Source organism: Myodes glareolus, chromosome 11 (assembly GCF_982192425.1).
Source record: "Myodes glareolus chromosome 11, mMyoGla1.1, whole genome shotgun sequence".
Classification (NCBI taxonomy): domain Eukaryota; kingdom Metazoa; phylum Chordata; class Mammalia; order Rodentia; family Cricetidae; genus Myodes; species Myodes glareolus.
The window spans coordinates 23,787,939-23,803,472 of NC_142036.1; the positions used below are offsets into that span (position 1 = coordinate 23,787,939).

Genomic DNA, 15,534 nt, shown 5'->3' on the forward strand with positions numbered 1-15,534 from the left:
TGCTCTGGGCTACTTGCCTCACAGTGCTGGCCATCGTTGAGCTGGCATTAGGGCCTAGTGTAAATACACTGTAGGAACAGTGCCGCCTGCTGCCCAGCCCCTGGTCAGTCTGACTGACCTGGGAGAAGCACAGCACAGCCTGGACTTTGAGACAGATCTTCACAGGCATGGTTCAGATGTTTCCCTTGAGGAGTCTGGATTTTAGTATACAGGCATGCCTAAATATCCTAATATGTAAGAAACACAGTCTCCTTATCTCGTAGCAAGGTTGAGAGGTAGCCATGGGGATTCCCTTTTAGCCTTGAGCCTAAACTCAGATTCTGGTGTCACTGTTGACTGATTGCCTGGCATTAAGATACCTTTTAACCCCTGAACTAATAGAGATTGAGCCCAGGGCCTCGTGTGCTGGACAAGTATCTGAACCATATATATGCAATGTGATGGAGGATGGGGGCTGCTCACCCATGGAGATAATTGGTTCTGGGGATCTAGCTCAGGTTGTTAGGCTTAGATGGTGAGTGCTTGTATCCATTGAGCCTTCTGCTGACTACTTCTTAGTTTGGATAGTCTCATTGTCTAGGCAAGCCATGAACTGGGAACCCGCCTGCCTCAGCATCTTCACAAGCAAGGATTATAGGACTGTACCAATCATAGCTATTAGATACTTATTGATTTAAATTCTCATTTGGTAGTCTGAGGTCATGGTGTATCTTAATACCCTTTTTTTCTGTAGTTGAGAAAGTGAACCTTTAATGGTTAAGATTTAGCCATTGCCACCCAACATTGCCAGATGAGATGTTGGTAACCTGGGGCATCTTCCATCTGAGTGAGTTCTACTGTTCTGATGTTAGGGACACAGCAACATCTCCAGGTAGGTGCCCTTCCCGTAACCCCACTATCTGCTGACTTGGCTGGGATGACAAAGCAAACATGAAGAGATCACCTAGGAGCCTCCACTTTCCAAATGATGCTATGAGATAGATGTCCGTGGAGCTTATAAGCGGGCTCAGGGGTCCCGCACACCCTTGATAAAATATGGCCAGTGTTCCAAGCCCATCTGTGTCCACTAGTGTGCTAAGGCTTTGGTCAAGTCTGTACACAGCTTCCCACACCCTTCCAGTGTGGTCCACTCATGAGTGGCCTGTGGGAAGATGGTGGTGTTCATTGTGTAACTAGTATCTGCATTAAGAAGCCAGACTGAAAGATAGATACTGTTTTAATGCTACGAATGATGTTTTCATCTGAAGGAAGCTGAAGGGCTTGGCCTTGGGCACTCACTGAACCCCAAGCCCCGCTGTCCCAGGCTAGCTGTATACTTGGCTCTTAGACCTGTTGCACTGCTCGCCTATGGCTCCTACTTAGGGAAGCCACTCACTTCTGAGGCATGCTCCTCTGCTTCCAAAGCTCAGCGGTGAAATGGCTTGGGCAAGGTTCCACAGTTGAGACTCACTTGGGCAGCTGACCCTAGCACAGTCTCTCCTGTTGTAGGAAGACAGCCAGAGCAGGCACACTGCTCTGTTATTGCGCCTGCTAGTTGTTGCCTCTGGGAACGTGAGGAACGCACAAGCATTGGCAAAGATGACCTTAAAGCGCCTGTGCTTCCAGTGTTTTGTCTAGAAAGAGGTGGCTGTAGGGGTGCAGGAGTCATTCAGAAAGCAGGTACGCTGGCATGACCTGTTGCTGTAGCCTAGTTAGGAACTGCTGTGGGCCACCAGGTTTAACATGTTCCCAAGTCTCCCCATTGCCCTGTTCCTAGACTCATCTGAACTCGTTGGAGCAGCCCAGGCAGGCATCCTGTGCTCATACCATTCAGCCGGGAAGTGAATAGTCTGGCTGAAGGTAGACACGGAAATGGGCCCCTGCTCTTCTGGAGTCCTTGTCATAGACCCCAACGCTCATACCCAGATAGGGGCAGGACACTTAACAAATCAATAGACCAGATTTACACTCCTGTGCCAGTGACAGGCTCACTTAGCTGGAGCCCTTGGATCTAAATGTTGGCCTTGGTTCCCACACTGCCCAGACACCTGGGTCCTTTTGACTTACACCAAGCAAAAGATAGAGGTCCAAGATTTGTGTAAGACTCAGGATCCTTCTGGTCTTGTGTGCAGACTGTCGTAGGCCCTCACAGTAGCCCCAGCAGCCTTTATCCCTGCAGAATGAAACATTGTGGTAGGGGGGACTTTGCACCCAAGGAAGGGTACCAGCGGGTGGTTCCATGGCTGTCCTACAGAAGGCATGGCTAGCTAGTGCCTCAACCCAGTTGGAGGCTGACTTTCCCACGGTGTCCTCAGGGGCACTCCTGAAGGTCTGGAGGCAACAAATGAAAAGGGGGCTATTAGGGGGCACGTGCAGAGGAGGAGGCTGCTGCCAGCACCGGAAACGCCCCTGCCGCAATGGCTTGTCTGTACTTTCCTGCCTCGCTGCCTCCAGAGCCGGACTGGGGAAACTGAGGAGCCTAGCGCTGCCCTTGTTTCCATGCTACGCCCTACCCTGCTGACTCACCTAGACGCTGCTTCTAGGATTCACTGGGGATGACGACATGAACACACTGACTCAGGTACAGGCCTTTATCTTTGTCAAGCCTTATCCAGGTGAGGTTGACGGCAGAACCCTGAAAGGCCTGTCCCCCAAAGTCAGGAGTTCTGGTCCTGAGGTAGAAGAACCTCACAACCTGAGCTTCATGCTGAAGGCTAAAGTCCTTTTCTGGACTTTGGTATAAAAGTCTCTCTCTCTCTCTCTCTCACTATGAATGACACTACACATTCAGACAGTTGTCTACCATTACCCACCAACACAGTAGGGCTGAACTCTTCATAGGTCCGGTAAGTCACCTGAATATGGCAGCTGACCTGAGTTTTTCTTCCCTATGAGGGCCACTGCCCCTGGTGAAGACTAACCATATATCCCCATTTTCACACAACATCACATCAACACTGCCAGGAACCTCTTCCCAGTAAATAAATAGGTCCAACGAGGTTCTTACAGTAAACGGATACATAGACAGGGTTCCTGGCTTTCCGGTCCAGAGTTTGCAGGCATTACATCATCTATCAAAATAAATACTAAAATTCCTATTAAGTCATGACAGTCCATAGTGGGCACAGGTCTCAGTTCAGTGGCTTTACCCAAAAGGCTGTATGTTTTCTAGTTGTCTAAATCAATTAAAAAAATTGCCAAGTCAGAAGGTTCCATTCAGAATGCAGTCCATTAGGTGACAGGCTCCGGCATGGCCTAAAATTAGTGTTTTTCAGCTGCGTACAGGATGTTGTAGTGGGATGTTTTATAGAGCAGATAAACGGAAGGTATGGCAGCCTCAGGGAACACATGGTGGTTCAGAGCGGTGTCCATCTCGTCCACGTACTCCACCTGCAGAGCGATGTTGAGGGCCTGAGACAGAGCTGTGATCTGGACGTGGTCACACTCCATGGCCATGGGCTCCACTTCCTGCAAGGCCAAAATTAGACACTTAGGGAGGTGGGGGTGGGGTAGGGTGGGTGAGTGCAGCCCTGGCTTTCAGGATCATGGCCACCTGTGCTGCAGGGCGGGGAGGGTGCTCTTCTCAAGCACATGTGGGGACAGGTGCTGACACCCACCTGTCACGGAAGCAACACAGCCATAGACGGCTGGGCTTGCAGAAAAGGAACCTGAACCATTTTTATTTCAAACCCTTAAGGATTGTGCAAAAGTGGAGGAATCTTTCAGGTTAGCATCAAAACTTAGAATTAAAAGGACCTTGCCACCAAAGGCTTCTAAGTACAAGCGCTTGCAGAGGCCAGAACCTGTGGGTGAGCCCTGATGCTGCAGAGACAATAGAGGGGCAAAGATGGTGCCAGGTACCCCAAAGAGGGCAGCTGCTCTTGTGCCTACTGGTAGTCACCATCCAACTTAGAGCCCAATACCTCCTAATTTAAAAAAAAAAATCCGGAGGGCCTTATGAAAATTGCCCACTGTTTACATGCGGGCCATATAAATACATCTTCAGATACATGCATCTAAACGAAAGCCCATCTTTGGGCTAATGTGGCAGGAGCTGCAACTCTGCAGTTTATCAGCAGAGCAGTCCCAAGTCCTGAGATTCCCTGGGACTGCAAGCGGCTTGCTCAAGTGGCCCAGGCCACTCAAGAGGTCTCCATGTACTAACTTTGCTAGTTGGCATTGCAAGGATGTTCCTCTGGGCAGAAACAGTGGCCCTGGGATGTGTAAGAGACAAGACAGGCAGACAAAGCCCAGGCTGGGGGTTACGTCCCCGAGGAGGATGCTAGGGACCTACGTGAGCGCAGAAGTCTTTGATGTCCATTTCCTCATCTATGAAATGTCGGAAGAAGTCAGCGCGGTTCCTGATGAAGGCTGATGTGAGTAGCCGCAAGAACTGCACGATCTGGTCCGAGGAGCTCTGGTCGTTGAACACCTTCAGCAGGCTGGACACTGAGCTGTCCTTCTCTACCAGCTCCACCACACTGTAAAACTTCACGCTGCCACCATCAGAATAGACCCTAGCAGGCACCTGCCCCCCACACCCTATGGGACCCCCCTCAGAGCTCATTTTGAGATTGCAAGTGAGATTGCAAAAGCTGAAGCCCAGAGGCACATCTAGGGGTCTCTCACTGAGTCTCCTTCCACCATACTTTCAGAATGGCAGGAGGCCGGCAGCCCTCCAAGCCGAGGTCCCCTGGACCCACATGTCCCCACAAACAGGACATGACTGCCCTGCCCCCGATCCGGGTGGGAGGACTAAGAAAAAAACCGCACAGCTGTGGGTGGGCCAAGGACCTCCAGCCTGTCTGCTCCTGTCTGCTCTGCCCATGTGGGAGGCCTTGGTCCCCAGCCAGTGTGGCTCAGGTGAACTCACGGCATTAAAGGGGTTTCTGAACTTGTGTTCCTCAAAGCCGGCAGCCAGGAGGTCATTTGGAGTCTGGAGCACACGCTCTTTAAACCTAGAGGGGAGGAGACCTGAGGTTTACCTGATGGTCACGGGGAACACAGGGTGTTGCTGTGACAGGCAACTGCCCAGTCCACTGCAGCCTCGAAAGTGCCGTACGTTGTTTCTACAGTGCTCCACATAGCCACGCTGGTCCGCTGCCTTCCCTGCTGACTCCGGCATACTCCCCGGATACGACAATTCCCTTTCAAAGCTCCCTATCCCTGTGGTTCCTGTGACATCTCTTCGTCTGCCCTGGTCCTGTCCAGCGCTTTCCCTTCTCTCCCCCTTCCTTAAGCTAATGAACTGTTTGAGAACACCCCGTGCTCAGCCCCAAATGGTGTAAAGATACAAGGAAATAAAGCATCCTAAAAACCTAGAGCGGGGCTGGGGAGATGGCTCAGAGTTAAGAACACACTCTTGCAGACGATCTCAGTTTGAGTCCCAGTACAAGTTCATAACTGTAACTCCAGTTCTGGGAGATCCAGTGTCCTCTTCTAACCTTTTCTGTCACCGAAGACACATGTGGGACACATAATCACGTGCAGGCAAAACACGCATACGATAAAATGAATAAATCTAATTTTAAAAATAAAAGGACATTCAATGCTCAGTTTCCTATTTAGTTCTCACTGTGCTTCTAGGTGGCTGGGGGATGTTGCATAAGGGAGGTGAGAACTCCGTGGACCCCAGCATGCACTTCCATCCCTCAGACCTCTGATCTGGCTACTCCGTGGGGTAGATTGAAACCAGTCCTAACACCAGCTTGCTCCCAATCAGGTCAGGCCTCCCCGCCCCTAACCCAGTCCCATGGTGTCTGTTCCCACACTGATGCACAGGGTCACAGGGCCCTTATGGACACAGTGAGGAGTCTGTCCTGGCTACTACTATTACCCTCAGGAACAGCCTGGCACTGGGCTGTACTCACTGCCGGGATATAGGGCCAGCAAGATGCCTTGGTAAAAGTGGCTGCCCCGCAGTGGAGCAAAAGAAAGAGAAAGTCATGTGCCTTCACTGTCACACACACAAGAATATGACCAAGGCCAAGGGACAAACTTCTCCTTTTTTCTCTTTTTCCTTGGACAAGCTTCTTCCTTTCTTCTTTCTCTTCTTCTTTCCTCCTCCTTCTTCCTCTTCTTCCTCCTCCTTTTGTTGGTATTTGAAACAAGGTCTTACTGTGTGCCTCCACATGTTTTTTCCTTCCTTCCTTCCTTCTTTCCTTCCTTCCTTCCTTCCTTCCTTCCTTCCTTCCTTCCTTCCTTCCTTCCGCAAATATCAAGTGCCCACCCAGCATTGGTGAGCCACGCCTTCAGGCAGTGCTGAGCGAATTGTCAGACAAGTTACACCTTCCTCGGCCTCGGGGCTGCCATCCACACCCTCACAGTGGGAAACTAGGTTTCTGGGCATGCCACACCTCTACCAGGCATTTCTCAGCACCCCCTGCTACAGCCTAGTGAGAGGCAGCACAGAAGCGGAGACGTGCACAAGTTCCACTCACTTGAGGATCTCTCTGCTCTTGCCCAGCAAAGACTCCAGGTAGGAATAGCCCAAGGCCCTGTAGAAGCAGTTCCCATCTCCTTTGGTCTTTCGGATTGAGGTAAATCTTTTGCTGAGTTCCTGGGGGGAGAAGAGGACACACGAACCTCAGCAGCAGCAATGGTGTGGGTCAGCCACTGGCCTGGCCCTTGCTCCCTCCGTTCAGGTCCCCCACACCCTCATCCGTCCTGCAGATTCACAAATACACTAACTAGGATGCGAGACCCCAAGGATGTCAGCTCCTGGGCACGAGGCAGCCTTCATCAGGGAAGGCGACACAGAGTTAGATGGGGGTGACAGAGGGTGAGGACAAGAGCTGGGGTGCCCTGGGTTCGAGACATCCACGCCAGACTTCCAATAGCCAGGAAAGGCTGCCTAGAGGAAGCTGGCAGCTGAATGGGGTGTGTGGCCGGGGGGCTGGAGAACACTACACGGCCTCAGCAGTCCTATAAATGTCTCAGCTGTGTCAGGAGTGGCGTGCCACCCATTCCTTTGGCCTACTCCTAGCATCTCTCTGAAATGGCTTAGAGCCCCTCTCTGTCTTGTGGGACAGTAGTCGGGGTTTTGCAGCTGCTACCTGGTTTTAAGGGGACTAGGAAGCCCCAGCAACAAGAAGGCATAGGGCTTATCTGGATTGTGTGAAGCAGGCTGATCAGGGACAGTATCCCTCTTCTCAGACTCTGAGAGGCTAAGGGAACACAGAGCAGACTGTCCTCAACCCTGAGCCCTGCTGGAAGTGCTTCCTGTAGCTATATGCAGACCTCAGGACACCAGTGTCACCCTGAGCTGCTGACTGCTTCCAGGAGTCTCTCCGGGTAAGAGAATCCCCCAGCACCATGCTGTATCTGCAAGGTCCGTAGAAGGAATCCGGAAGACGTAGCAATGCCATCAAAGACCGAGCCCATCTGCCATGTGCACCACGGAGTGGGGGCCTCGCTCTCCATCCTCTCTGGTTCTGGGAGTGACCCTGCAGCCTCCCAGAGATGTCACTAAGCTGAGAGGTCCCCTAGTAGAGCAGTGATGAGATCAGCCCTGCTGGGCAGATCAGGAGCTATGTGGCCACACCTCAGTCTCCTTAGTTGTCAGGTGGGGATAACAGAAATACTTGCCACACAGAATCATAAAAAAGTCTCACGCAAGTAAACCCAGCACTTAGAGCAAGCACTTAGCTTTAAAATGTATGATTTTCCCACAAGGAAAGGATCTCTCTCTGAGGTAAATACCGAATGCGTGATCTCCACCCACTTTGTCTCTTCACCCTCTGCCTCACCTGGATTTTCCTCTGGTAAATCCTGTTTTCAGGATGATCCCGAAGAATGGATAGAATGTCACATTTCTCTGATATTAGGTTGAAAGATGTTTCACTCTGAAAGAGAGAGAAGAACCATTTCTAAGCTGGCTTCAAAAACACCTGAGGGGCTCTTGGAACTGACGGTCTCTGAATGACCTGTTACACAACCCAGAACAATCTCCTTCCCCTTGGAAGGGATGTGTGAACATGTGACCAGCATCCTAGGAACCTGCCTGGATTGTCCTGGTCCCAGGACAAGAACAATCAGGACCGACACCATCATGAAGTATCTTGATTATAAAAACTGACCTCATAATTTGCTAACAGATTCATTTCATAGTATTTAATACCTCAGACTTAATAAACCTCTACGCTGGAGTATGTTCCCGCCTCAATCATTCATTCATTCGTTCATTCATTCATTCATTTACTTATTCATTCTTTCATTCCTTTACTCCCGTTTCCCTCCCCCAGTTCCTGAACATGCATGTCAGCTTGGTGTCACACGCTGCCAATAAAGGACTATTCCCATCCCTACACAAAAGCCAGTAATACCATGGGGTAAAAGTTAGCTTGAGGTGACCCCATGTGGCAGTGCAGGGTGTGTGCTAGGGAATAGCTAAAGACCCGAGTTCACACAAGGGCTGGGGCAAGTGGGACATCTTCTCATACCGCCTACTGGTGATGCCCAGCTCGGGGCCAAGGCCAGAACCAAACCTGAGCATGTGCCCGTGGGGAGCCAATGTCTCTAAGCCCTGGAAAGACTCGGCAAGCAGGGTGGAGACAGGGCAGATGATGCCATGGATCTAGGAGCGGCAGTCAACTCCCCACCTGTGCCTACTGTGTCACTAGGCCAGGGGTGAGAGTGCTCAGGGGTTGGGGCTCAGCCTACTGGCTCTGCACTCTGGCCACCAGCCACCCAGAAATGGTTTTCTTGACAGAGCGGAATAAAAGGTGCTTGGGCTGGGGAGATGGCTCAGATTGCTGACCACTGGAGACTGAACCCAGGAGCCCATATGGCAGAAGGATAGCACCAATGCTCACAAGTTGTCCTCTGACTTCTGCCAATGGTGTACACTTATACCAACGCGTGTACACTCGCGTGTGTGTGCGCGCACACACATTAGAATTGTTCCTTAAAGTTTTGTTTGACCCACATAAAGGGTTTCCAACTTAAAATAAGGGCTCTATGGCTGAGGATATAGCTCAGTAGATAAAACACTAGCCTTGTAAGTAGGAGGACCAGAGTTCAGATCCCCAGAATACATACAAGCTAAATGAACAACTTGGCCTGTAGTCCTGGCTCTCAGGAGGTTGGTACAAGGGGAATCATTGGGACAAGCTGACTATGTAGATGACCCAAATCTGCATATTCTAGGCCCATAAAAAAGTCTGATGGGGCTTCTGGGAAAGGTCTGGTTTGGGATAAAAAGAGCAGAGATGCTGTTGCAATATCTAAGCAGTCATCCTGTAGACCAGAGGTTGAAAGCCAACATAAGGAGGATGGTTTGAGGATTTGCTGCTACCCTAAGCCCTAAAATGTGGGCAATGGTGACAGGTGCCATTCCTGGGCACCTAGTATGTGCCAAGCACTGGAACAGAAGCTTGTATATCCCCATTATCTCAATTATCACAGCACTCTTGTGAGGTGGCCATTATTATACCCGCGGCACTGTCAAGGTCAGGTGGTTTGAGCTAGGGGGTGATTAATTCAGGTCCGTGTGAAGTTCAAACACACCAAAGTGCTAGGCTGGCACAGACTCCAGAGCTCAAAGGACTCATCTGCCAGACCACAAAGAAATGTCCTGTCCAGGGCAGTGTTGGGTAGTCTTACCCAGAGGCTGGGTCCAACCTTTCACTTCTGCAGGCCCCAGAGACACTGTCCTCCCAAAGTTGCTGATGGGAGTTCAGCGTCTCCAAGAGCCTTGCCAGTCTGTGACGCTCACTGCAGGGTATCGAGGAACAGTCCCTAAGTGACACTAGGCACAGCCATTAAAAGGTAACAGCAGGCTGAGGGTGTAGCTCAACAGTGGAGCACTTGCCTGACAGAGATGCAAGCAAGGTCCCGCGTTCATCCCTAGCTCTGCAAAACACAAAGTTAAACAAGAAAGCAAATCCTACCACCACAGGGGTGAATCAGCCTCTCCCCCGCCTCCTTCGAGCCGTCTACCTGTGCCCAAAGATACCAGCTTCTTCCTCATGTTCCTCCTTTCCAGTTCCTAGTCTCCCCTTCAAAGACCTAGAGACGTCTGGCTTGCAGCTTCCAAGGGCTCCATTTCATTCACAAGTTTTCAAAACCTTAGGTGGAGCTGACTTTGTTGACTTCGTGGGAATAGAACCATGACTTAGATACACATAGTTCTCAGTCATGTTCTCAATCATGGAAGAACGGCATCATTTGTGTAACACACAATTGCTGGTGGGCAGTTAATTCCGCTCACCCTGTGCTGAAGAGGCAAATCTCCATGGGGAGGTATCAGTCTGAATGGCCCTCTTCACACCTTGTTTACATGGCAAGGTGACCCACAGGCTGCTCAAGTGGCCACATGTTCCACTCAGCCAAACTCCTCGCTCCACTGCCAACTCATTCCTATCTTGCTACTTGCTCCATGACTGTTTATAAAAGTAGTTTTACAGATGGCTGACTTAAAATGGTGCCTGGGGTTTTCTGGTCGACCAGCTACAGAGCAGAGTGCCCCGACTGTATTTAATGAACTTGCACTCAATTCTGGCCCCAGACAAAAATCAGAAATGAATAAATGCATCAGGGGTCTAGGGACCACACAGAAGGATGCCCAGTCGGCCATGTTTACTTGGCAGTTTCTGAGAAGGACTCCGTGGAGGAGAGGAACAGGGACTCCATTCATCCTCTCCAAAAGGTATCCTGAGGGGGAGAGGCATGACACCAGGGAAGGCTTCCCAGGGCCTGGATTTGCCTGGCATATTAGGTAAACTCACTGCCATTGGCAAATTCACGCCAACTCTTTGCAGCAGTCACACTAATAACAAGACGCCGAGTAGGGGAACCAGTTGTGTGCGGCTGAGCTGTGCCCTTGTCAGCCTCAGCCTCAGTGGGAGATTTTTTTCCAAGTTTATCTCATGTGTCCCTAATCTCCGTTGTGTCCCCTAACCCCATCCCTCACTCATTCCCTAACCCTCTAAAGTCTACTTGCTATGTATGTGAAATATATGTGAAATTTTATGTGAAATTAAAGAGTATGGCAGCAAAACAGGACATAACATGAAACATACCATTTGAGCCTTTTTCATATACACAGTTCTATGGCCTTAAGTATTCCCCATCCCCCCTTCATGCCTCTACTTCCTATTTTTATAAATCAGACTACAGATGATACATATTTCTATTTTTTAAAAATATATTTAATATATATATTTACACATATGCTACAGATATTATGTTTTTTTTAACTTACTTATTACTATTTAGAAACTAGCCATGGCTGGGTATGGTGGCACATGCCTGCAATCCTAGTATCCAGGAGACTGAGGCAGAGGAATGGTGAAATTAAGCCTGGCATAGGGTACACTGTGAGACTGTCTCAGGGGAAGGAGGGAGAGAAAGGAGGAAGAAAAGGGAGAAATGGAAGGAAGGAAGAAAAGAAGATGGGCCTTGGGCTGGTTTCTAGTACTCCCAAGTGTATACATGGTCACCCTAGAGACAAGCAGGTTTCCACCATGATACTTCAAGTCCCTAAAACATCTTCAGAATGACCCAAGTCTCCACCCAAACCCACCAGCATTCCTGGGTGAGCCAAGCCTCATCTCTGTGAATCTTCAGGAATCTGGAGCAGTGCTCGGATTTTGACCTTGGCTGACATTATTAACTGGTGTTTGCTTTTAAACAAATTGAAGAATCCCAGGTTGTTATGGAGAAAATGGAAACAGACAGGACATGCCCAACTGTCCTGTCAGACCTAACCAGGCTACAGGAAAGACACTGACTCTTTAATTGCTGGTTTGCAAATAGATGCTAATTAATTAAGCTGGGCAGGCAGCGCCCACACTTGCCAACAATTTCAGCAGTAGAGGTGAGGCACGTCCCACTGACCGACTCCGCCATCAGGCCTCAGCTCGTTCTTCTGCCTACAGATGCCATCTGCCCCAAGCCATCCTGTCAGCGCATCTGAGCATGCCCACATCCCAGGCCCAGCAGCACCCACCCAGCCTAGAAGACAGCCGTCCTCCTCTGGACATCTTTAAGGACTGACTCACCAACCAGGCCCCCAAGCTACCACTTAACACACAGCCTGACCTCAAAACACCCAGAAAAGCAGGACACTCCAGCCTCATCTGCCAGCACCAGGTTCAGAGCCTCAACCTCTCTGGAAGGCTCAAGTCTTGGCCAGAAGTCACCCGGGCTTGCACCCTGGGCCCTACCTGCTGGCCTGGAGTCCTCACGGCACTAGAAGGGATGTGCCTTCAAATGTCTGCTTTGGGGCTGGGAAGGTGAAACAGTAGATAATGAATGAACTTACAGCTTCAGATCTCTGGAGTTTGCTGACTGGGCAATAAGTCAGTGAGCTCCAGGTTCAGTGAAGAGACCCTGTCTCAAAAACTAGAGGAGCTGGGGAGAGGGCTCAGTGATCAAAGCACTTGATACACAAGGCTGAGGGGTGGAGTTCCGATCCCCAGAGCCCACTTCAAATCTGGGCAGCGTGGGCAGCGTGGGCAGCGTGGCAGCTACCTATAATCTCAGCGCACAGGAAGCAGAGACAGAGTCCCTGGAGCAAGCTGGCTAGCTAGAACTTAGGATCGATAAACTCCAGAATCACCAAGAGACCCTCCCTAAATAAATAGTGATTGAGGAAACCACCCAGTGTCAACTTCCAGCATTCGTAGGCGTGAACACACACATATGCATGCTGATCCATGTACACATGTGCCCATATACTTGGGAAGCAGGTACTACCTACACATACACAGGTTAAAAGAGTAAAAAGACAGCATTATAGGAGGGCATCTGATGTCAGTCTCTGGCCTCCACACACATGAACACAGGTTAGTTCAATCTGCCATCATGAACACATACATAGGCATACATCACACACATATAACCCAAAAAGTCTCTCACTCTCTCTCTATAGATGAATATATATATATATATATATATGAACACATACATCCATATACACACATGTATACACACACACACACATACACACACATACACATGTGCATACACACACAAATATATTTTACACCTGTGGAGTGTCCAAAAGCCCATTATTGATGGGGAGAGTTAAGCCAACGATCACTGAAGCCCCGGTAGAGGGAGACCTGTCTCCCTGAAGAACTCATTCCTGCTCCAGCATCTGAGGACAACCGTGCTGTCACAGAACATGATCGCTTTACTTTCTTTGCAATGAGCAGTCCCGCCTCCTCCGTCTAAAGTTGAGCTATCAACAGGCTGTGCTTTCCAGGGGCTTCCGGACTCTGCTGCTCTGTAGGCTGCCTTCCTCAGCTCCTAAGGGCTGTGGGTGGGGGGGCAGGGGTCCGTGGGTGGGGGCACTATCTGAGTTTGATCCTTGGGGTCCCTGTGGCGGGAGGAGAGAACTGATTCTCTGACCTCCTCACATTCTGTGGCATGCCTGTGCCCCCCCCGACAGTGAATGAATGACTGTCTGGCTTCCATGATGAATGACGGACGCCTCTCTCACCTTTCTTCCCATGGTCCCCTTACTGAGGCCTGCACCTCCTCCCTCTTGTAAGGACCCTGCTGGTGACCTCACTGCACCTCACTTGACAACTAAGGGTGATGTCTCACTTCAGCCCCTTAACTGAGTCACACTTGGGAGCCTCTCTTGTCATGGTAATATATAAATAGGTGCTAGGGAACAGGATACGCTACTCTTTGGTGACAATTTCTCAACTTTACCAACATGACCCTTCTCTGTGGGGCCTCAACCCCTTATCTTAGTTGCTGGCCATTTTCAGTGCTCCCGAAGCTAGGCCCTGCCTCCCTCAGATAACAAGAACTTATGTAACATCTTTCTTTCGGCAGCCACCCACCTGATCTTAGCTCCCGCCTCACCTCTCCCTAGGACTCTAGCTAGCCTCAAACAGCTGGCAACTGCTTAGACATCTACGCGGCTCTTCCAATTCATTCACTGCGTAATTACTCCACAGTCTCGTCTATCCCCCTGGGCTTCTGTAGCCCCTAGGATACCCCTTCAATCAGAGATAGTCTACCCCCAAATCCAGGAGCCCTCCTCCACTGTCTCACCTGCTCCACCGGTTCCTGAGTCTGGCCTGAGAGCCTATGTCCCACAAGGAGAAAGCAATACACTCTACCCGGGGGCCTCCACACTTCCACTCCTAATTGGCCCCGCCTTCTCCACGAGCAGCCAGCACAGGTTGCTTAACAGGCAGGGCCTTTCGTCAATATTCTCTGCTAGGCTTAGCTGTTCGTTCCCTCCACGCTGCTGAAGCCGAACTGCTGATGTCATTGTATCAAAAGGCAGTGTTCTGCCTTCACGGATTGGACTATCATCGCGACGATCATAGATTGTATCCAGTGTTGACTCAGTTTCTCTAGCCCCCTTCTGCCAAGCGCTGCCTTCCCTCATGGTAAGAAAGCAAGGATCTCCTGGCCTGAGGCTGGCACCTCACCTTAGGATGTCCCTGCGTCTCAAACTCTGAGCCCGATAAGAATGTTTGGTATAAATCACCCAGAGATAACCCATTACAGCAACACGACCAGGCTAACACATAGCCGGGAGCCAGGAGCCGGGAGCAGCAGCTGCCAACACAAATACCTGAAGACATGAAGGCTTCGGGGCAGAGGAGTGGGTCCAGCTGGGACACTTCCCAGGAGAATGCTGGAGAAGCCGTCGCAGCTGGGAACAGACGGTGGAGGGTGATTCTGGTGTGGGGAAGACAAGGCCTCGGAGAGCGGAAGGGAAAGCGAGAGCCTTCGAAGACTTTGTGTGAGAATGCTGGCAGGAACTGGCACGGAAAAGACCGTGAGGATGTAGCCTCGGGTGGAGGTGAGGAATGAAGTCCTGGAGACTGCTGGAAGGGGGGGCCATGTCCTCAAGTGGGAAAGAACTTGGCTGCAGGGTGTCCTTGCCCCAAGGCTGAATGGGGAAGCAGAACTTAGGAACAACGAACAAGGGAGGCCGCAGGGTGGCAGAACCTAGGGCGGCATCACTGGGTCTGTGGTGTGACTTCTTGTGACTTCATCTTCTAACATGTTAGAGCAGAGAGACGACGTAAAGATGGGACGTATAAGGAAAGATGATGAGAGTCTTGGAAAACTCACAGCCCGGCTGTAAAAGAATGACATGCCATCTGCATACCAAGGGTGTGACCCAGTGGCTGGCCGCCTGCCGAAGAGATTAGAAATTAGGACAAGAAGGGAGCTAGGTATCACTCAAGAGGATGAGGTAGAAGACACCCCCAAACATAGCAGAGATCTTGGAAGCTGGCTAGGCCTAGAGGGCACATTTCTAGGATCTTTCTCTCTCTCTCTCTCTCTCTCTCTCTCTCTCTCTCTCTCTCTCTCTCCAGCCCCCCACATTTCAGGACAGCACACCCCCTGTGTGACCAGCTGTGGTCAGGCACAGGGAGGGCTGCTACCCCAGGGGCCAAAGCTGTGGCCTGGGTAGACTCCACGTGGGGTGGCCCCGAGGCATCAGAGTGTCAGAGCTTGAGGTGCTGTGCACAGTGTGGGGGCCCAGAGCAGCCAGGCCGGGTCCCCACTAGGGTGGTGCCCACGGCAGAGAAGGCCATGCGGATGGAGTATTGCTACGGTAATTGCTGGTAT

The 15,534-nt window shown here is 50.7% G+C and overlaps 1 protein-coding gene across 1 annotated transcript; it reads right to left on the reverse strand.

Moving 5' to 3' along the window:
• Positions 1-1,198: 1,198 nt before the first annotated feature.
• Otub2 (OTU deubiquitinase, ubiquitin aldehyde binding 2) lies at positions 1,199-15,025 on the reverse strand. Its single transcript, XM_048449530.3, has 6 exons — positions 14,525-15,025; positions 7,728-7,823; positions 6,420-6,538; positions 4,853-4,937; positions 4,274-4,468; positions 1,199-3,447 (listed from the first exon to the last, which is right to left on the reverse strand). Exons 1-6 carry the CDS (start codon positions 14,795-14,797, stop codon positions 3,241-3,243), a joined length of 975 nt encoding a protein of 324 aa, XP_048305487.1. The 5' UTR covers positions 14,798-15,025; the 3' UTR covers positions 1,199-3,240.
• Positions 15,026-15,534: the final 509 nt, after the last annotated feature.